Source organism: Mercurialis annua, linkage group LG3 (assembly GCF_937616625.2).
Source record: "Mercurialis annua linkage group LG3, ddMerAnnu1.2, whole genome shotgun sequence".
Classification (NCBI taxonomy): domain Eukaryota; kingdom Viridiplantae; phylum Streptophyta; class Magnoliopsida; order Malpighiales; family Euphorbiaceae; genus Mercurialis; species Mercurialis annua.
In genome coordinates, this window is record NC_065572.1 from 9,301,653 (window position 1) to 9,325,185 (window position 23,533).

Below are 23,533 nucleotides of genomic sequence, written 5' to 3' on the forward strand. Positions count from 1 at the left end.
TTTTTTTTTAAATTATTCATTTGACATCTCTCCAGAGAGAGATATATCCTCAATTTACATCTCCACAGAGAGGGAGATGTCTCCTAAAAACGTCTCTCCCTCTGGGGAAACGTTTTTAGGAGAAATTCCCCTTTTGGGGAGTTGTAAACTGAGGACATCTCCTCTTTTAGGGAGATGTTAAATGAAAACGTCTCCATAAAAAAAAGGATAAAAAAAAACGGTATTTAATAATTAGGGACAGTATTTAATAAAATCCTTTAAAAAGGGCTACACTTGCTATTTCTAATTGCGCTCAAAAAATCCTCTAAATGTAGCCATGCCTTTCATTGGTAAGAATATATTTGATTAAGCAATTTCCACTTCAATTTCCTAAAAGGCATGCCATCCTAAAAAGGCATAGTAATTAAATACATTGTAATGTTATAATATTTTTTGAATAATTGATTTTCATTAACAACCAAATGAGAGTACAATACGGAATATGCCATAAATAATGAACAAAGGATCAAATCGCCCCTTAAATTTAGCATAAAATATCAAATGAGTCATTCTTTCCGTTTTTGGTACAAACAGACCCAAAAGTTGCGTTTTTGTATCGGAAAGGCCCTCGTTTGTCCATTTCCCAGTTGCACCTTGGTGAGGGTACTCTCCATTTTAAAAATGGAAAAAAGTTTAAAAAGATACTTAATATTTACTTTAATATTCAAATTGACATTTAATCATTTATAAAATTCAATTTTATCCTTATCATTTAAAAAAAAGTTATGGACTATTTTCGCTCTTTTAAACCCTCTGGAGAAAAAAATCGTCGGAATCCAGCTGGGTTCCAACGAATCTGTTCTCTGGCCGAGCACAGATGAAAGCATTGGAACCCGGTTGGGTTCCCACATTTTCATCTGTTCTCAGCCATAAAACAGATGAACAGTGGGAATCCCCACGATTTCATCTGTTCTCGGGCGAAGAACAGATGAACCGTTATTAGGCTCAAACAGTTCATTTCTTTGCCTGAGAACGAAGGTAGTATCGGTGGTAGGTGGTGGCACGGATGTGAAGAAGGTGGTGGGTGGTGGCAAAGATTCAAGGAAGATGGTAGGCGACGGCGTAAATGTGAGGAAGAAAATGATTACGTTAAATTTTTCTTATTTTTTATTAATTAGGGTTAATCATGTTTTATTAGTTTAATTAGGATAAAATTAGGGTATAATTAGTGTTTTGATTAATTAGAATATAATTAATCAAAATTGATTCAACTAGTTAAATGAAATTAAAAATCTCACTCTTTAAGGGCTTTTTTTTATACGAAAACACAGCCTTTGAGTCTGTTTGTAGCAAAAACAATGAGATTAACTCATTTAACATTTTGTGCCAAGTTGAGGGGGCAATTTGATCCTTTGCATAAAAGGACCTAGGGATGATGGAATTTAAAGTGCAGGGATTTAATGATGGAATATTTTAGTGCATGGATTTTATGCAAAAAGAGAAAAGTGCAGGAATCTTATTTCTATATATCAAACTATAAAAATAAATACTAGTTTTATTAACGGCGCGTGTATTGCTCGCGCTAACAGGCGGTTAACAGAGGGATCTCGGTATGATGGAAGTTAAAGTGCAGGAATTTAATGGTGGAATATTTTAGTGCACGGACCTTATGTGTAAAAAAAAGAAGAACCAGGGACACGCAGATGTATTAAGCCTAGATTTATCAACTGAAATAATATTCATTATGTAATAGATTTATTGTTTTCCTTTTGAAGAAAAAAAAGTATTATTCTGCAGTTAGATTTTAGGTTTGCAAATTAAGATTTATTTAATATTTGATTATGTTTTCTTTATTAGTGATAGAATTACTCTAAATTAGTTATTAGTAAAAATTAGCGGAGATTAGTATTTATTTTCAAACCATTTTTAAATCAGATGAAACCACTGCTTGTGAAAAACCAGAGTCGAAACCATGAACTCCAAATGTACAAAAGTACAATTATTACGCTTGATTTTGAAAATGAAATATTTGAACTCAAAATTAGCAGTCACATTTGTTATTTTCTATTAGACTATTATTATTTTTTAATGATTAATGATATATTAAAAAATTCAATATTACTCAAAAAATTTCGTACAAAAAGTGAAATTTGACTACTATTGCAACAAAAAAAAATACAATTTGAACATTATTATAAAAATTAAAATATTTAAATTAAATTGGAGCAAGTTTTAAAAAATTGGCCTAATTCTCAAACACCACACCTTATACTTTTTTTGCGTTTATACCCCGATCTAGGAGAAATTTCAATTATATCCTATTTCGGGTTTTTCGTTTTCACCTCTACTATGAAATACTAAATTAATCTTTTTTCATCTAACAAAAGTTAAAATAGTCATTCATTTTATCCTATATTCTAATTAGAAGTTAATGTTATTAATTTTACAACACTATCTTCTTCAAACAAAATCAAGTAATAATAATTATTTAATTTATATTAATTATTAATAATTTTTTAAAATCGAAAACCGTAAAAATAATTAAAAATTACATTAAAATCAAAAATTTCCAACTCACCGTCGCCGTGGAAGGAGGAACCGCCGTCCTCCTTCCATGAAGGAGGAACAGATCGCTGCTCCTCCATGGAAGGAGGAACGCGAAAATCGAAAAAGTAATTGTTTAAATTTAGTGACGGGTTCTTAAATCGGAGAAGTATGGTTGCAGATCGGAATTTTTTTAATAATTTAATTTTTTTAATAAATATTTTAAAAACAATTAATTATTAGGATTTATTTAAACTTTTTTAAAGTTAAAGGACTTGTTTGTATTTGTCCAAATAAGAAAAAAATATGATAAAATCTTTCTATTTAGTTGTTATTAACGTTTTTATCCTTTAATTATTTAAATCGTCAATTGTACGCTTAGTTGAGGTAGAGGTGAAAACGAAAAACCCGAAATAGGATATAATTGAAATTTTTTCTAGGTCGGGGTATAAACTCATAAAAGTACAAGGTGCGGTATTTTTAAGTAATTAATCCTTAAAATTGGCTTTTTCACCATAAGGCTAACTACATATAACATTTTAGTTAAATTATGTTTTATTCTATCGTTTCGTTAGCAAATACGAAGAAATATGATCAGTCGGAACGTTTTTTATTCATAATTCATAATATTATTGTATAGAATATTTGAATAGTGAAAAATTAAGGGAGGTGTATATTTTGGGCTATACAAAGCATGGATTATATAATTAAACTCATGACATTTAATCTTGCCTTTTTAGTTTTACAAGTGTAAATTAGTCTTAAAGTTGTATATATCTAGAGGCAAGCAAATATAAGTCCATAGTCTTGAAATTATCATTTGGGACAAAACATATAATTATAAATCCAAAGAATGTTTATGATAACTTCCAAAACATATAATTATCAATGGAGAGAGCAATTATTTTGGCTATTTGAACAATGTACAAATAGTATCAAAGTTGCCCATGTTATGAGTTTAGAAGAATTAGTGGTAGTGGTTGTTGTTAGGGGTATGCATTTGATTTGAATCAAATCAAATAATTTCTTTTATTTTTTTTAATTATATGAAATCACAATTAAAATCCCTCTGTTTTAAATTGACAGTTTAAAATAAAATAAACTTCAAAAAAATAATCTCTCAAAAAATAAATTAATATTTATAAAAATATGACACTTATCTTCATTTAATATAGTATTAGTTTTTGTCATTTAGTATATATTTTTTTAGGGTTATAAAAATTCATCAACTTTACACGTTTTCTCAATTTAATCACGTCTTTAAAAATTTATTATAAATATATATCAACTTTCATTTTTTTTCAAATTCATACAAAGTGTTGACGTAACATTCATTTATTGGTTAAAAATGAACTCTCCCTCAGCAAATTACACCAATAAATGAGTGACATCTCAGCACCTTGTGTAGATTTGAAAAAAATAAAAATTGGTGTATTTTCATGATAGTTTTAAAACACGTAATAAAATTAAGAAAACGTATGAAGTTGGTAAATTTTTATGATCACCCCCTTATTTTAATTCATTCAACTTTATAAGGGTATATATGACAATTAAGCATTTAAGTAATAAATAACTACATATAATTAGATATAAGAAAAATGAAAATAGTGTCTACTAATTTGAGATAAAAAGAATAATTTTTTTTAAATCAAACTAAAAAAATTAATTCAGTTGATTTGTAATTCGGTTTAAGTTTTCAACTATCAGCTAATAGTTTAAAAGAGTCCAGAGATGGAAATCGGTTAAAGTAGATTATTCATTTATCAATCAAAACCTCTGCTCAAACTGGATCACAAGATAAAACTCTTAAATGACTGCTTAGTGATAAAAAAGATAGTGGTGCAGAGATATTCATAAGGTTTGATAAGAAACATTTGATTAAATTAAAAAATCAAAACAAACAAACAATATTAAAAAAATTAATATATATTTTTATAGTACCAAATCAACCCAAATTTATCAATCTGATTTGGTTTGATTTGTGCAATAGTAGTAAAGAGAAGTAGGTAAGTTGGCAAAATCAAATGAAGCTTTATCCCATACCATCTTGAACATTCATGTCATAATTGACAATCTAAAGGCTACACCACCAAATGTATGCCTAAATATAATCCTCCAAAAATATTCTACCAATCTTAGTCTAGAGTCACATCTACAATTCCAATCATTTGTAATCCAATTTCTTTTTGCAACCAAATAAAAAACTTTAACTTTTGCAATTTAATTGTAAGAAAATCATAAAATAGTAAAGGGCCAAGGAATTGTTTGATGCAACCTAATACTATAAGTTTGGGCTTCATGGAGTCTGGTACATTGTTCAAACCAAAATTAGCTTCAGCCTAGTTTTGACTTTGCATGTTTTTTTTTTTTTTTATAATTAGAATAACTTTTAAAAAGTCACAAATGTTTGGTTGAAATGAAAATAATTCTATTTGATTTAATTATTTATTTAATAAAATTAATTATATTTATATTAAATGACTTTTCAATTGAATTAACTGATAAATAAATTCAATTTTATAGTATAATTGAATCAAATAAAAGATTTCAAAATTCAATAGAAATTTTAGAACAAAAAAAAATCCCTTTTTACGAACGTTTGTCTAATAAATGAAGAATTTCACCGTAAAATGCGACTATAAAGGGCAAGCCTTTGAGTGCTAATTTTACTTTATGTTAATTGCTACAAGTACTCATTAGCTGGAAACATCCTTTATTTCTCTAATGCACAGCTAATACCAAGTGTAAACACTGCTTAATCATGCCTATTAAGAGCCTCTGTCATTAGCATCTTCTAGGAAATATTATCATTTTTAACTCGAGCCAACTATTAGAGATAACAATATTTGTTGTTGCGGCTTCATCTAACAATTACATTTTTGAATAAATTGATTATCTAACATGATATCATAGTCTCTATGATTTAAAGGTTTCAGAGTTGATCCTTTGCAACTTTCAATTAATTTTTTGATATAGGGTCCATGAGATTTTCTGAATGGCTCTCAACTATGAGACGGTACCTTAAACCTTCCACATTCAGACTAATCTCTACTCGAGCTGTGTAGGTCTCTTATGGGAGGCAAGCTCTGGCCCCAAGTTTTAGACGGCTGCATACATGAGTACGGTTCGAACCCGCTACATCACATAAATTAAAAGAGCGCATTACTAACTCATCTACACTTTGAGATTAACTTTCAATTAATTTAATAAATGCATAACATAACATATAAAGGGCTATGTTTTGTGTTTCAAAACTAATAAGCATGTGAGAGCTTATTAGAAATAATGATAATTATTTTTAGAGCAAGAAGACGATAAAAAAATAAAAAATATATTTAAAAAGTAAGAAATAATTGAAGACGGTTGGTTAGACGTGATAGCTAAAACATAGTCTTCCGCCCTAATTTTTTATGTTGCGCTATTCTATTTCCTTAGTTCCGCTCTAGTATGTGAATATAAAATTTCCAGGTTGGATAAAAAAATCCCTTAAAAATGAAAAAAAATGACAGATAATAAAAATATTCTTTTACCCTAGTATAAAAATATTAAAGGCATAGTAATCATCACCAATGAGACAATGTTCAAGCAATTGTTAGGTATTTCCCCTAAATCCTGGCTATAGAAGTAGTTGAGCTTATGAAATACTATATATATATATATAAAAAAAGTTAAAAGGGTTATTATAGAATATAATTAATAAGAAGATTGTGTTATAAAGGCAGTTGAAAGTCACAAAGAGCAGGAAAATGGTCGGCTAATATTTTAACACTCAATCAAGTGTACAATTGTGTTTAAGTTTAGGGCTAAATGTACAAAAACAACTATGAAAGAAAGATAATTAATAAAATAAAATAAAATAAAATAAATCCAATTAATTTGTTTTTAAGGTGAAAAGATTATATATAGAAGGCTTAATTACTTAAAAAAACTCACCTTATAACATTTATTCGTTTATACCCTGACCTAGGAAAAAGTTCATTTGTACCCTTTTTTTGATTTTTTATTTTCGTCTCTACCCTAAAAAGCTAATTTGACCTCTTTTCATTTGGAAAAATATTCAAAATGATCCTTTATATTTAGTTTATATTCTAATTAAACATTAATATTATTAATCATTTATAATGTTTTCATCCTTCAATTAATTTAATTGTCAAAAATTTAAATTTTAGAGTAGAGATGAAAACGAAAAATCAAAAAAAGGGTACAAATGAACTTTTTCCTACGTAAGGGTATAAACGAAAAAATATTATAAGATGGGGTTTTTTAAAGTAATTAGGCCTATATAGAAATGAGATGAATTGTATTTGGTTGGGGTGTAGGTTCTTTTGGGAACAATAGATTCCTTTTGGTGAAATAGTTTAAGCCTTAACATATGGTTTTTAACAATACTTTGTAATATGTGGGCATGTGACTTGTTCCTATAAAATGTGGCTTAGGATTGAAGGGAAATTAAATCTTAGCATGCTAGAGAGTTTGTGTTTTATGGGATATAACATGAGTTGTTACTAATTTAAGCCATACAAAACATAGGGATTTAAGTCACTTAACTAATTTTATTAATGAAATGGAACCTTATTTTGCTAAAATATTATACCACAATTATAATATTCAAAAGTTTATAGGAATGAATTACTAATTCAAATGCTATAAATACTGGATAGTAATATGTTAGTTTTATGGGTTTGTTTTATCATACAAGCGCTTTCTCCTTTTCGATTATCAGAAAAACATATTTAAAAGTTTATAAAATTTTTTAGATTTAATAACTTATTCACCCATGCAGTGGCAAATCCACATGGACAGTAAAAGGAGAAATATTTGGATGAACTAAAAAAGAACATTCGGCTTCTATTAATTAATTTATTTAAGTAAACTTAATTTTGACTGATTTGTACATACTTTAAGACATATTTTATAGTGATTATTTTTAATTTAATAATCTTTAACTCTTTTCATATTAAATAAAGAAAAATATTTTATCTTTTACAGTTTTAATTTTTGACTATGTCACTGTTAGAACAATTGCTGTAAAAATGAACGGAAGGTGAAAAGGCAATCTTAATGAAAAATAATTAATACAGAAAATATTTCTGATTAATGAAAGAAAACACCGACAGTCAAAAACGTGGGAGGTGTTAAATTAGAGAGTTAAACAGTTACAAAAGAATTAAAATAAGATAATAATACTTTTGTATCCAAAAAAAATAAAATGCTAGCTGAACCGAACCACCAACCCAAACAAGGCCGGGCCGACCGACCGGACGAACGGCGCGCGTGTGGTAAATATGGAAAGATGTAACTCCTACTCCGTTCATAAAACTGGATACCTCTTGGGGCACAAACCCATATGAAAAAAACCAAATTTATAAACCCAATAAATTGAGTTCTCCTAAGCAACGTGGAAAACCACAAAACTCTCCATCTTCTCATTTCTTATGATAAGACACTTTTTTTTATATTTAAATTTAATAATCTTTTCAACAATCCCCCACTTTGGATTTTTAAAATAGTTTTTCGAATAATTTATGTTTCACTAAGATTATGCATAAACGAATGTATTTTTCGATTTGCACATTTGCGTAGTGCGTAAAATTCTGATTCAACAACAGTTACTCGTAGTTTTGAACTCTATCTCGGACATCAAACCAAACACAACCTTTTTAAAAGTGTTTTTTTAAATCCCGTGCGTTAATGGCCATGCACGTCTATCCCAGTTTAGTGAACGTTCTATAAATTTTTGTTTTAAATTTCATAAGAAGCGGCCCCACTTCCATAAAGGTGAAGTTATGTAGAGTATTCCTGTAGTTAGGTACTCCACTCCATATAAAATATAGACTTCATTAAGAGATTCTATTAACTCATCCTCTATTCGCTTCAGGAATCATGCATTAATTTTGTATGTTCTGGTTCATATCATTTATAACTTGTTATTACCCATTAAACCTATTTCCTGAGATTTCCAGTCAGTTAGGTCGGGTTACAACTATTAATGATTCATTCTATAAGCAATAGTCCCATTCTTTTTGAAGTTTTATGGCATTAATAATTAATTTAAAGCACTAATAATTAATTAAATATATACTATACTGGACTAGATTGCTAAAAATTTACTAGACCGGACTAAAAGGAAGAAAAATAAAATTCCCACTTTAAACAATAAATTGTAATGAACTATAATTTAATTAAATTGCAATTATGTGAGTATTTATATTAAACTAAAATTATTCAGAAATTTGTATACAACATTCAATTTTTCATCACCGGCTAATTTTTTATTTTAAATTGGCCTAATGTCTTAAAAATACCCGACTTTTTAACCACTTTTTAATCCTACTCTAACGTTGAAAACTGATCGATTTTATCTTATTTCGCATTTTCTCGTTTCAATTGTACCATTAAGCATTAAATTGACAATTTTTATTTACAAAACGTTTAAAAATGTTCTTCATAAAAGGCTTATTTAATGTAAAAATGGTCAATTTAATGCAAAAAGATCAATTTAAAGAACTTTTTAAAGATATTTTTCAGATTAAAAAAATGTCAATTTAATGTTTAAAAGTGTAATTGAAATGAAAAAAAAAATGCAAATAGAGTAATTGACCAGCTTTCAACTTCAGAATATGAATAAAAAGGTGCTAAAAGATCGGGTGTTTTTAAGGCATTGGGCCTTTTATTTTATTTTTTTAATTCATTCAGATTCTATAAATATATTTATTTTAGTAATTCCAATATTTAATAAAATAAATAAATTTTTAGCTATATTTTAATAGCTCATTATAGCTTGAGAATTGCATGTGTTATGAACTTTAAAAGAAGGCCTTCTTAAAAATTCCATGAATTATTCTTACCAACTCAATCCAAAAAAATTAACCAAAAATATACTACATAAAATAGTCTTTCGAACAATATTGTTATAAACAAACAGAGCCATAATTTAGTTTTTGGTTTCAGCTGGATTTGCAATCCTAATTGATGCTGCCAATCCGTACACTAATTTAAGGGGATAAAAATTAGCAAATGTTAGAAATTTAAATATATATCAAAATTAAAGGTTAATAGCTGCCATTTAATTTTAACCAAAAAATAAAGAAAATGCCATTTCAAAAACCACAAAAAAGTAGGCATTGACATGAAGGACCACAATTTCTAATCGAGTCCTTAAACTCGAGATTCAAAGTTACTGGACCACATTTTGAAGTTCGAGTTCTTTCGGCTGATTCTGTTTAACTATAGATTTGAACTAAAATATGGATTAATTAATAAGATAAAGCTGATTTTATGTGTATTTACACCTAATTCATTATCATTTCTTTATGTATGGGAGACCAGGGCAGAATCCAGGTCAAGGTCAAGACTAGTGGTCGCATATAGATTATTTTTTTGAATTTGTAAAATTTTATTAAATCAAATGCAAACAACTGTATGTCACAAATTATATGTAATCATTATTATTTGATGGGAAACATTAATATTAATTTTTGTTTAAAAGGATTATGTCTATAAATGATAAATAATACATATGATAACAGTTTGATAATTAAGTATATTTCATGATTGACATAAAATGTTTCTTGCTTAATATCATGGGAAGCCAGCATAAAACCAAAAGCCTCATAACCTCTGGCAATGGAATTAAGGGCCCTCTACTCATAATCATAATTTTAATATATATTCATACTTTTGAAGTCCTTTTTGCTACCTTTATTGAATAATTATGTTGATAAGCATCTGCTTAATCATAAAAGCCAGCTTGAAATTATGTTGCTTTTTGACATGTGGATATCTTATATTAATTCGTAGTTTCATTAGTGGCTACTAGGTAGCACGGACACTTCATTCAATCGACGTTTCCCGTTTCGGAAACGTTTCGGACACTCGACGTTTCGGATACGAAACTTTATTTTTTACATAGAAAACTTTAAAATTATACCGTTTTGCCGTGTCCAAGTGTCCCGTTTCTCCGAATCTGTGTCCGTGTCTGTGCTTACCTAGGTGGCTACAAATAGAGTAGTGTTGTGTAAAAGACAAACGTTCGCCTCTCCGCACGAAATATTAAAAAAAAAATTAAATTTGTAAAATTGAATCATTTTTATTTAAATTTGGCCAAGTCGTGCTAAATTCTGCCTCCTCCTTTTTACCTCCGAGACAGAAATATACTTTCTATTAAAAAATTAATAAAAATTCTTAATATTTATTTCATTTATAAATTGATTATTTTTAAAAAAAATTATTATTTCATTATAATTTCAACATCATATCAGTTTTTTGATTAAAAAATTGGGCGTTCGTTTGATTGGAAGTAAGTAGATTAGACAAATACACTTTCTAAAAAATAGTAATATTTTTTGCTTGATTCAAATTCAATTTTTTTATTTTCTAAAAAGTTAGGAGTTTGACTTTTCTTTGATTAGAAAAATGACTTTTCCAGCAAAACTTAGGTAATTTGTATTTTCTGAACTTTTTAAATTATTTTTCTAACTTATCCTTATCAAACATTTTTATATTATAGAAAGATATTTTTTATTTTATTTTATAGTTATCGTTTATTAAACTATCACTGTTAACTTAATGTTGTTTTTTGTAATTTTAATGTTCATGCATCATCAAACTACCATTGTTTGTTTGTTTTTTTGTGCTAAATGGTGATTTCCGATTTTAGACCGGAATTTCACCGTTTTCTTAGCCCCCTGTTTATAATTTTATGTTTTTTTAAGGTTTTTGAATGTATTTCTCCGTTCGGGAGTTGGTTTTGATTGCAAGTTTCTTCGTTCTGGAGTTGTTTTTTATTGTGATATATGTTTCGATGGTTTTGTTGCTGTTTTAGCGGATTCTATTAAGATCTTATTTGTTTTGGGTGTTCAATTTTACCAATTCTTGCTGAATCTTATCAAGTTTCAGTTTCTTAATTCAGTTCAAGTTCTTGTGATGGTTCAAATTTTTTTCTAGCAAATTTTGTAACTTCAGCAATTATTGCGTTAATTCAAGCTTGCAGGTTGCAGAATCTTGATGTATCAACAGATTTATATAACTCTAGTGCAGTTATATAATTTCAACTTTTAAAATTTGTGAGACGATCTATGATGATCGAGGTGTTTGTGTTTTTAGCATATGCGCCTTGTTTTATGTCAGATTATTGGATTTTATTCTGAATCTTACATTTGTAACTCTTTTGTTCCGAGCTAATATAAATTTCTATGTTGATTTAAAATAATTAAAAATAATTTTTTATTTTAATATGTAGACCAACCAAATTTAGACCAAAACAATTAGAAATCATATATCCGACAAAATTTATTTAAAATACCTTTCATCAACATAAAGAATTAAATAAGAGCAACAACACTCTAAAAATATTATATTTTATGAAAATTTTGAAAATTGTGATGTCAATTCATGAAAAGAAGCAAAAGGCGAAGGACACAAGAGTTAGACATATTATGGGTTTGTGGTTATACTTAAAGTAAACATATAACATGTAGGACTAATAATGGGCTGAATAGTCTCAATTTGCCCTTAAGCTTTGACCTACCAATTTTAACTTTTAATTAAACATTTTAATATTACAAGATGTCCTGCCATTTTCAATACTTTAAAGTGTCCTAAAAGAAACCTGCTCAAATCAATTAAGTATTAATAGAATGTTAATCAAGTTTTATTTGAGTTTGAGTAAAGTTAAATCAAGTATCAAATGAATAGTAAAATTTTAATAAACCTAAATTTGATTTACTTTTATTTTTAAATCAAGTATCAAACGAATAGTAAAATTTTGATAAACCTAAATCTGATGTACTTTTATTTAAATATAATTTCTGTATGTAAATTTAGTAAGTTATAATATAATTATATTGATTAATCTATTGGGATATTTTTATAAATTTATCCATTTTTTAAAGATAATTATAGAAATACTGGAATGAAAAAATATAGAATTTTTTTATTAAAATTTTGTATTTAAAACATCCACTAAAATCCACCAAAAATCATTGCCGATTCGGTAATAAATTTTGATGAATTTAATATCATTAACTTTTGGTAGATCTTATATTATTGTAAGTAAGTGATAATATCCGCTTACAATCCACTTAAGATCCGCCTACGCACAGTAAACATCAATAATATATGATTAAGAGTCAACTAATTAACAGTCAACAAGTCAATAACCACACTGGTCAACCACTGGCAAACCTAAATCAAAATATTAAGAAGGGATGTTAATAAATTTTTAATAGTAATTTGAAAATATATATAATCCAAAAGGTATAATTTTATTTTATTTATTATCTTAGTAAAATAAATAGAATTGTATAAATTCATATATTTAATATTACAGCATAAGTCGAATATCATAAGATACTGCATAAGATGGAATATGGAACTAAAACTAAATTATATTATCAAAGAAATTTTTTTAAAACAAAAAAATAAATTGGTTTTCATCAAAATTATTAAAGACTAATAGTCTAAAAAAACCTCAACTTCTTAACTCATTTTTATTTGCACCATGACATTGTAAAATCGCCGATTTTACCTAAATCTACACCTTTTATTTTCAATTGTACCCTCAAATATTAAAATCCACACCTTTTGGTTTCAATTGCACCCTCAAACATCAAATTGACTTCTTTTTTAATATTTTATCTTTTAACATATATTTTAAATAGTATTCAATATTATAATTTAAACAAAAAAATTATATTTATAACATAATAATAGTTATTTATATTAAATAAAAATTATTATTGGATTTTAAATTTTTAACATATGGAGAGTTTTTTGTTTTAAATATAAAAATAAGCACTATTTAGAATATATGTTAAAATATAAAATATTGGTTTGAACTTCTTCTTTTTTCAAATGAAAAGAGGTCAATTTAATGATTAAGGGTCCATTTGAACATGAAAGGTGCGGATTTTTGACTAAAAGGTGGAGGTTTTTTTAGACTATTAATCTTAATTAAATTAAAGAAACTATAAAGATCAAGAAGTATATGTATATTTTTCTTAGGGACTAAATTAGGATTTGAGGGGGCCATAAACACCTCAGGTCCTAATGTAGGTCTATCATTAATCATGAGCCCCCAGACCATCGTTTAGCACTGCTGACTACCATCGGCCGACCAAAATTCCGGCAATAGGACCACCATTCTTCTTAAATTCAGTAAAAATAATAGTATAAATTAAGAATATTAAAATAGGAAACGTAATTTTTGAAAATTTAAAACATCTTTATAAATGAGGTTTGGAAACGGAAGAAACTCATACTTCTCTTGAATTTAACTGTAGTTTCAATAAATATTCAAAACTTAATCATCAAATAATACTCTATCTTTTTTACTTTTTTTTATTTATAGCTCACACTTTCAAAATCTTTAATTTTAGCCAATTTTTCATTTTTCTATTTCAATTATAGCCAATTTCTCAAATTGAAGTGAATTTTTTTAAAAAATGTAGTTCACATTACTTCATATTATTCTAATTTATCATTTACCATTAAAAATTCCAAATATAAAGTAATATGAAGCGTATATTGTTTCCCACTCAAATTTGAGCAATTGGCTATAATTGAAACTGAAAAATAAGAAATGGGTTAAAATTGAAAATTTTGAAAATTTGGGCAATAAAAAAACGTTCGGATATTTTTGGACTATTACGCCAGTTTTCAATATAAAAAAAGCTAAATCTCTAAAGAATGCAAAATTTTTGCGATTTTTCTTAACTAATGACTAAACTTTTCAAAATCAGAAAATATAACCGATTTTTAAATATTATGGTTTTTTCCCAGCATGTCGGCCACGTCAGATACGATTCAGTAAAACAACGTCTGATTGAATTAAAAAAATTGTCTATAACTAACACAACACACAATTTTTTGGTTAAAACTGATATATCACGCAAAGTTTTGATATTTTATTGTGATTAAGCATTTTCTAATATTATTTTTTATTGTTTGTTTTTTTTTTAATATTATGCAATTATATATTTATAATTTTAATTAACTATATATTTCGTAGTTTGTGATTAGAGAGTTTTTCTCAAGGTCATAAGTCATATCATGTTTTTGCTATAAATAATTTTAGGTGAAGCATGAATTGAGACTAATATGCATTGCATCTACTCCATCAACTAAAAGTTTAAATATTTATCAGGCTAGTTATTAGGTATCATGGCTATTTAAAATTTATATGTTCTTTTTCTGTTGCAGTTAGAGAGTATGGTTCTATTATTAGTAAGGTCTGGATAAGATATTTATCAAGTATTATTATTGTAAGCATGTTGTATTATGAGTAATTATAGGTTAATCTAAGATCCTTTACATTGGTCAACAAATTTACTCTATATATAAATATACTTGTTTGCCACATTTTTATCATATGCTAAATTTTTAAGATATTAATATCGTTTATTGTATGATATTTATGTCACTTGAATTCTCTAAATTATTTTTAGGTTTAAATCCATCTGCATATGTTGTAACTTTATGGTGAAACTCGAAAATTGTACGAAGAAGTAGAATCAATTTCTCATGGTATAAGATGTTTCTGGAGTAATGGCTTCTGAAAAAGCTTCACCTTTGATGAAGTAGAGAGACATCCAAACAAATACGGTAAGTAGGCACACACATTTTTTTTTTGACAATCGAATAATCTTTCATTAATAATAAAGAGCAGTTACAGGTGTAAGAATTCAGAAAGTGTATAACCGTTTCTAATGACCTGACATGAACAAGATATAAACCTTGATTCGCAGATCGCCTTATAAAATAAAATCAAAATTACATAACTGCTCTAACACATAAGATTCAATCCTTTTCTGTATAACAGAACACTCACAAACTCTTCATAAAAAAACAACAAATCTTTCATATAGAAAGAACAGCAAAACTTTCAAAAAGAAAGACAATCGCTGTAAAATAGTTATCAAAAAAAAACTAATATAACCTATAACGATTTCATCTTCAATCTTGAAAGGTCTTGATCCATCTCTGATTTTTTATTTATTGAAATTGATTCGCCTCGTCGATAGATTTACCAACCAAAATGAAAAAGATGAAAAAGAGTCGGTCATTTATTTTATTCTAAAGCAATAAAAAATGGCTACCGTCAACGGCAAAAATAAACCATTGACGGCAGCCGAAACGAAAACAAAAGGAGAAACGCTTGACGGCTATGGTTTTCTATTTGAGAGAGAGGGGAGAGGATAATTGGCACACACATTTATTAAATGATATTTTTAAATTTTTTTACTTATGTCATCAACGATATAATTTATTTATATTTGTGGTTTGAGGCATATGCATGTTCAATTTTTTTGAATGTACCTACATAGAGATTGGTATAGTTATTTAAACAATGTGGTTTATGGTTTCTAGTGGTAAGGTTTTATAGCATCCAACACAGAAAAGCTATTGAAACTACAAATTTATGTATATTTTGAGATTTTTTTTCATTTGAAGTGTTTTGTGTTAACACTTAAACATATATTGTATGATCATGTGCTTTAATTCAGTTTGCAAGCAGTGACAGACCGAGGAAGAAGGTATTGGTGGGCAATTCACCATTTTATTGTATTTTTTCAAAAAAAACTATATAGAAATGAATAGTTCGACTTTATCCACTTAAAATATACAATCTTCCCACCTTAAATTTCATGGTTTGTCTTTCTTTTACATAAATTTTATTTTTATTAAATATTAATCTATAAAGAACATTATTTTATTTCATTCAAAGAAAAAATAAAATTGAATCAAAAACGACATATATTTTTAGAAAATAATCTCATTTACCTCTTATTTCGTATCACATTAAGTAGGATTTATATTTATTGAACCAAAGGCTAAAAATAGGAATCAATTTGTAGTTTTTCCATTAAGATTGCCTTTTCACCTTCCGTTTTCCAAGTAACGTACTTTTCTTTTCTCTTCTCATTTAGTCTATTTTTTACTCTATTTTGTTTTCAATTTTCTACACTGTAAAGGAGTAGATCATCTTCTCTTTTGGGGCTTGTCTTTCATTTCTATACTCAGGTCAGTTTTTATTTTTATTATTTTTGTTTTTTATATATCATGCTAATTGTTGAATATCATTTCAATGTGATATGTGATAAATTGATAATTTTAATTTTTGTAATCAGCTAGAGTTTAGAAATATGATTACATAATATTAGAACTAGAATTTAAACATATGATTAGAGAATTGGACTAAATATATGTCACGACTAAACATATGATTAGAGAATTAGATACGGTCACTAACTGTTCTGTTAACCTCGCGGGCTTTAGTTACCGTACCCCGTACGAACTGGCCTCGCGGTACTATATACATCAGTTAGTGTCTCAAAACATCTCACCGGCATCTGGGGCCGTGGATCATATATACAATACGTAGCCAATCAAAAGCATATAGAACAATGACAGCAGTTAATATATACAATCAAAATGAACGGCTGCCTAGGCTACTATACTATCGACACAGGACCACTACTGCAGCATTCACAGAAGTCAGAAACTATACATACACATCTGACTTCTGGACTTCAAAATTGGCTTATAACTAGGTCCACAAACTAAGCACTTGAAAGACATCAAAGGTGAGGGGTTAGTATTTGGGGAAATACTGAGTGAGCTGACATTTACTAACAGTATTACTGTAGAAACGTAGCATCGCATCTCAAGAAAACAATAATATAAAACATATAAACATGTATTTGATCCATACGAAACTAATATCCTAGCATGCGACACATTTCTCAAATAATCATATATCATTCAACCCAATCGTAAATCTCAAGCTGTGAGTCCAACTCACTAGTGGGCCCAGCCCACTAGATACAGGGACTTCCAGGCTACACCGTAGCCGAGTTCACTCTCGTATCGAATTCATATCATATCATACGTATCCAATCATTTCTCAAATGCAAATACACTAGACTGACTCAATACTGGTGATCACACAGCCTATTGACACCCAATAGGTAGCTAGTTTCTCCGGATCGCATACTAGTTCTCGTATATAGGAATTAATAAAACATATAACATTTCAATCAACTATATATAATGCGATGCGTGTAAACAGTATATATATTTATATAAAATAATTTTAATATATAATACATGAAAGTAAAAATACAACTCACAGTTACCGCTATCCAAGTAATGATGTGGTCGATCTGATAGTACGTTCTCGCTAGTCCGCGTCTACTGACCCCACTATTCGCTGACACGTCTGACAAATTGTTTAATGATTAGACGTGCACCTCATACTCTAATACGTATAATACTTTTAAATTCTAGGGTTTAGTTTTATTTTTAACATTATCATAGCTCACGTAAAACGTCGAGCTAAAACTTTACTTTTTAATTTATCGGGGACCTTAATCGTTTTTAGAATCTAATATTGAAATATCGAAATCCCATTTATTTAAGGCTAAAAGTCCATTTTAGTCCCTCGGGCAAAAAGTCCATTTTAGTCCCTGTGAACTCACTGTGCGGACGTGCAAAGGCATTGTGCGTCCGCGTAGTGCAGTGTGCGTCCGCACACCAGTATGCGTCTCCACACTGCGGTGTGTGTCCGCACACCGTGTGCGATTGCGCACACAGTCCTGGAAAACCCACTTTCAGGGTGTTTCGCCGATTTCTAATACTTCCGACACCTTTTAAACATAATTTCCGACAAAGCCCGTATCGTGGTTTCTGCATAAACGCTATAATCAAGTCTAAATCGTCAAAATTCAAAATCCTTAACTTTAATACAAAGGCAGCCATTTTCTATTCAATTTCAACATCAATTCTCAAGATATTACCTTAAAACGAAGCTCAGAATCAGTAGAGGATTGAATTCCAAAGAGATTGCCACGAAAATCACTTGAATCGGACATCGAACGGCGAAACGGCGGCGAAACGACGGTAATCGGCGATAACTTCTCAATTTCTCTCGATACTTCCACTGCTTCCTCTATTCAATTTCTTCTTCTTATATCTCTTGCTAAAATGCTACTTTGGTCCTTGTTCTTTTTGTTTCTTATCATTTACCCTTTAAACTTTGCTTTCCTACGATTTAATCCATAATCAAATCGTTAAACTCTTTTATTATAACTTATACGTATTATTTATATCCGATAAATAATACAAAGCTCGATATTAACACTTTCCCGTAAAAATCCAATATTTCTATTTTCGACACAAAGTGGCTAAATTACCACTTTGGTCCCTATATCTTATTTTAGACTTTTCTTGATATTTTTCCTTTTAATTCCAATTCTAATTTTAGAATTGAACTATAATCTTAAATTTTCTTATAATTAATTTCCCAAAACCGACCTACTTAAAATTTATTTACTGTACTTTTATCAGAAATTCTTCTGATATTGCCACTTTGGCGAACCAAAACTGGACACGTGGTCCAATTAGATAATTAAATATTTTGGGGTATTACAATATAAGGTTCATAATAATTATTAAGGTTTATAACAGAAAAGATCTACTGCCCAAAGTATTTACATAACAATTTTTAACAAGCAATTACTTCTTTTAACATAGACATTCTATGGAAAAATATTTTAAAAAATAATCAATAGCAGAACTTGGAATACCGTCTCAACCAAAAAAAAGTGACGATAATGATGTAAATTGTGAAGCTCATGGTACGAAGAAGAATTATGTAGAGTTTGATCTATCAAATTTTCCTTCGGACCTTGGATTTAGAATTCCTACTAGTGAATGTTCTCCTAACATTTGAGATCAAGTTCAAAGAGCGTATTTGCAAAAGGAGCCTTGTCAATCTAGAGATTACACTTTCAAGCAAACCATGCAAGGAAAAGTGATGAGGCGATTTAACACATTGTGGTTTGATGCATTTCCTACTTGGCTAGAGTACAGCATCGTTAAAGAATCAACATATTATTTGTGTTGTTATCTATTTAAGACGGGTAGCAAAAGATATGTAGGTAGTTCAGATGCTTGTATTATTGAAGGGTTTACTAATTGAAAAAGAAAAGAAAAATTACAAGAACATATTTGTGGTCCTAATAGTACACATAACAAAGCTTTGAACAATTATCAAGTTTTGATGAATCAACATCAGCATATTAAAACAATTATGAACAAGTAAAATGATTAACAGTAGATTGACTATCAGATTCGCTTAAGTGCATCATTGATTGTATTCATTTTTTTATTACGACAAGGCATAGCTTTTCGTGGTCATGATGAATTAATTGATTCAAACAACCACAATAATAATTTAGAAATCTTAAAATTTTGGTGTGATCATAATGAGGACATCAAAAAGGCAGCTGATAAATGTCCTGGAAATTTGAAGTTAACATCTCCAAAAATTCAGAAGGATATTGTACATGTTTATGTGATTGAGTCGACTTATATTATTTTTCAAGATCTTAGAGGAAAATTATTTTCTATTTTAGTTGATGAAGTTCGAGATGTATCAGTTAAAGAGCAGATGAGTGTTTGTAGTATGTTTTGTAGACAATCAGGGCAAGTGATCGAGAGAATTTTAGGAATTGTTCATGTTCCCGATACTACTGCTTTATTACTCAAATTACTGATTGAAGATTTATTTTTAAGGTATAATTTAAGTATATCCAGGTTGCGCGGTCAAGGTTATGATAGAGCAAGCAATATGCAAGGTGAGTATAATGGTCTAAATGCTTTAGTATTCAAGAAAAATAAAAGTGCATTTTATATTCACTGCTTTGCACGTCAACTTCAATGGGCACTTGTTGATATTGCCAAAAAGTATGTTTCCATTGAAGTTCTTTTCACTATGACAAATAGCGTTGTCAATATCGTTATTGGGTCTTGCAAGCGTCATAACATTCTTATGAAATATCAAGCTATGAGTATTTTGAAGCGCTCGGTGAGCTCTTAAATGGACGAGGCCAAAATCAAGAAAGCACTCTTAAAAGGCATTGTGATACCCGTTGGAGTACTCATTATCATACTTTGATTAGTTTGATCAAACTTTTTTCTTCACTCATTGAAGTACTTGAAATTCTCAAGGAGAATCCAAAGTCTGAATTAAGAGGTGAAGCATGTCGTCTGTTGGATTCTTTGCAGTCTTTTGATACTATGTTTTGTACGGTTAATGTCAAAAAAAAATCACGAACTTTACACGTTTTCTCATTTTAATCATGAAGTTTAAATTTTCTCATTTCCATACACGAACTAACACTTTTTCCCAAATTCATACACGGTGCTGAGGTGGCACTAATTTATTGGTGTAAAATAACCTCCACCTCAACAAATTACACCAATGGAGCCGTGACACCTCAGCACCGTGCATGAATTTGAGAAAAAGTGGTAGTTCGTGCATGAAAATGAAAAATTTTAAAGTGCATGATTAAAATGAGAAAACATGTAAAGTTTGTGAATTTTTATGACATTACCTCTATTTTGTATTATTTTGATGAAGAACATATTGGGAGTTAGTAACAAGTTGTCGCTGGCGCTGCAGAGAAAAGATCAAGATATTGTGAATGCAATGAACTTGGTTGAAATAGGAAAAATTTGGTTACAGTCAATGAGAGAGCATGGATGGAGCTCCTTTTTAGATGAAGTTTTCATGTTTTGCGCCAATCATGATGTAGATATCATTAACATGGATGCGATATATGTTGTTCGTAGACGATCTCGATGTAATGCTGGGAAGGTGACAAATTTACATCATTATCGCGTTGATATTTTTTATTTTGTTATTGATTTGCATCTTCAAGAGCTCAATAACCGTTTTAATAAAAGTGACTACTGGATTAGTAATCTGTGTTGATTGCTTGAGTCCAATGGATTCTTTCTCAATTTTTGATAAGGGAAAGTTAATGTGTCTTGCTCAATTATATTCAAATGATTTTTTTTGAAGTGTAGGTTGTTTTTCTTGAGAATCAGCTAGAAACCTATATTATGGATGTAAAATTAAGTGAAGAATTCAAGAATTTGTATGGAACAAGTGCTCTTGCTATGAATTTGGTGAGTACAAGAAGACATATTGTGTATACGTTGGTATACAAACTTATAACTCTAACTCTTATCTTACCAATTTCAACTGCAACTGTGGAGCGAGTGTTTTCTGCTATGGAGATTGTGAAGACTTGATTGTGCAATCGAATTAGGGATCAATTTTTTGAGTGATAGCTTAATAACATATATTGAGAAAGACATTTTCAGTAGTGTAGACAATGAAGCAATAATTCATTGTTATCAGAACATGAAAACTCGACGATGTCAATAAATTTTTATTAGTATCTTGCCCCTCATATGATAATTTTCTGGGCCCGCCAATGTTTCAAAGCTATATACACGTCTTACACATAAACATCTTTTAATTAATAATGAACTATATATTTAATTAAAATTATAAATATATAATGACTTACTATAAAAAAATAATAAAAAACAACATTAAACTCATCATAATAAAATACCGAACCTTTGCGTGTTAGGTCAGTTATACCCAAAAATTTTGCGTGTTGTGTCAGCTAAAGCCAAATCTTTGAATTCGATCCAACGCCATTTTGCTGAGTCAGATCTGACGTGTCCGACATGCTGACAAAAAACTAAACTGGTTATAGAAAACGTAATATGCAAAGATCGATTATATTTGTCGATTTTAAAAAATTTGACATAACTGACAAAAGTCGCAAAAGTTTGATATTTTTTTGGAGATTTGGCCATACAAAAACTGTGTTGATACTGCATTGAAATAATATCAAAATTTGCACCATAGTATATGGTTTTATTTAGGCTTAATTGCTTTAGAAATCATGAGTTTTAATGTATTTTATAGTTGTAACACGAACTTTCAATTCTGGTAATATTGAACACCATCTTTGAATATTTACAATTCGAAACACCAAGAATTGTTTTTCTAGAAAAAAAATGCTCCCATGTACACAAGAACTAGTTACCGAGTCGGCCTCGTGTGTTTTTGTGAGGGTCAAAAACAGTATGTTTTTATACGCCGGCTAAGTGTAACCGGTCCGCTGTGTATTTTAATATGCTTAATACCACCGTTGCGATACGCAGAGGTGTGCGCTTAGTTTATTAAACATATTAACGGTGGCGTGTGATCTGAAACAGGGTTGCCTGTGTGTTAACGCAAGCGAGACTTAAGTCCCTGGTTTCCAGTGATCACCACGCCAGGTTTTCAAAAGAAAGCGAGGTTTGAGATAACAAGGTTATCCAACCAGTGCTTCTGAATACAAGATTTCTCTTATATGTATAATTTCAGATTTGTGTTTGCGCTAAACGAGAAAGGTTTTAACGGTATTTTCTGAAAACGGATCGCACGCGAGGGACGATCTTTTAATAATATTTACAATAAATTTCTAGAGGCTCTAGGCTTGTTACGGGTTTCGGAACAACCATTCCCATTCCCTAGCACCGGTCGTGACTTGGATTAGGGTGGAATTCGGGTCGTGACAATATACATAAAATAGCCTTAAAATCCTGTAAGAATATCCATAACTCAAATGCCAAGACAATCATCGATTATCAAGACAATCCAAGGTAAACTAACATCTTTTATAAGTTCAAATCATTTTCAAAACATATTTTCCAGCCTTTAATAACTTGGTTTAAATCAAAATTAAGCCAAAGCACTCAAATAATTAAGTGTGATAATTTTGCCGAAAATTGCCTAAACTAGCCAAATGATTCAAAACCAACTATCGATGAAATAAAATATGTTACTACTGATTTGAAACCTGTAAAACATCACTTAGAATATATTATATCAGTAGGTATAGAATTTGAAAACCATATTATATTCGTAACGTTCAATTTCCTTAAAATCGCCATTTTCGCAAATCGTAAAAGTTTTACAAACCAAACCAATTTTGATTCTCATTTACAAATAATTTTTTTTTATATCAGTAACTATTTATATAAGAAACACCTAATAACCAACCAATTTGGATTCAAACATTTAAATAATTTATTAAACGAATCTAATTCGCATAAGTCTAGAAATCGCCTTATCATTGTTTAATTACACCAATTCGTT

General features: G+C 29.1%; 1 protein-coding gene across 1 annotated transcript; it reads left to right on the plus strand.

The window, feature by feature from the left end:
• The first annotated feature begins 316 nt into the window (after window positions 1-316).
• On the plus strand, window positions 317-21,624 carry LOC126672218 (uncharacterized). The gene is made up of 6 exons (XM_050366168.1): window positions 317-329; window positions 574-642; window positions 926-1,089; window positions 19,655-20,392; window positions 20,948-21,184; window positions 21,397-21,624. The coding sequence occupies exons 1-6, from the start codon at window positions 317-319 to the stop codon at window positions 21,622-21,624; spliced, it is 1,449 nt and encodes a 482-aa protein (XP_050222125.1).
• Window positions 21,625-23,533: the final 1,909 nt, after the last annotated feature.

What these genes read in the sequence shown, in the direction of transcription:
- LOC126672218 (XM_050366168.1), top strand. An exon ending in GCAAAGATTCAAGGAAGATG is followed by an intron (nt 1,090 to 19,654) that starts GTAGGCGACGGC and finishes ATTGACTATCAG; the next exon opens with ATTCGCTTAAGTGCATCATT. An exon ending in TGAGTATTTTGAAGCGCTCG is followed by an intron (nt 20,393 to 20,947) that starts GTGAGCTCTTAA and finishes ATTTTGATGAAG; the next exon opens with AACATATTGGGAGTTAGTAA.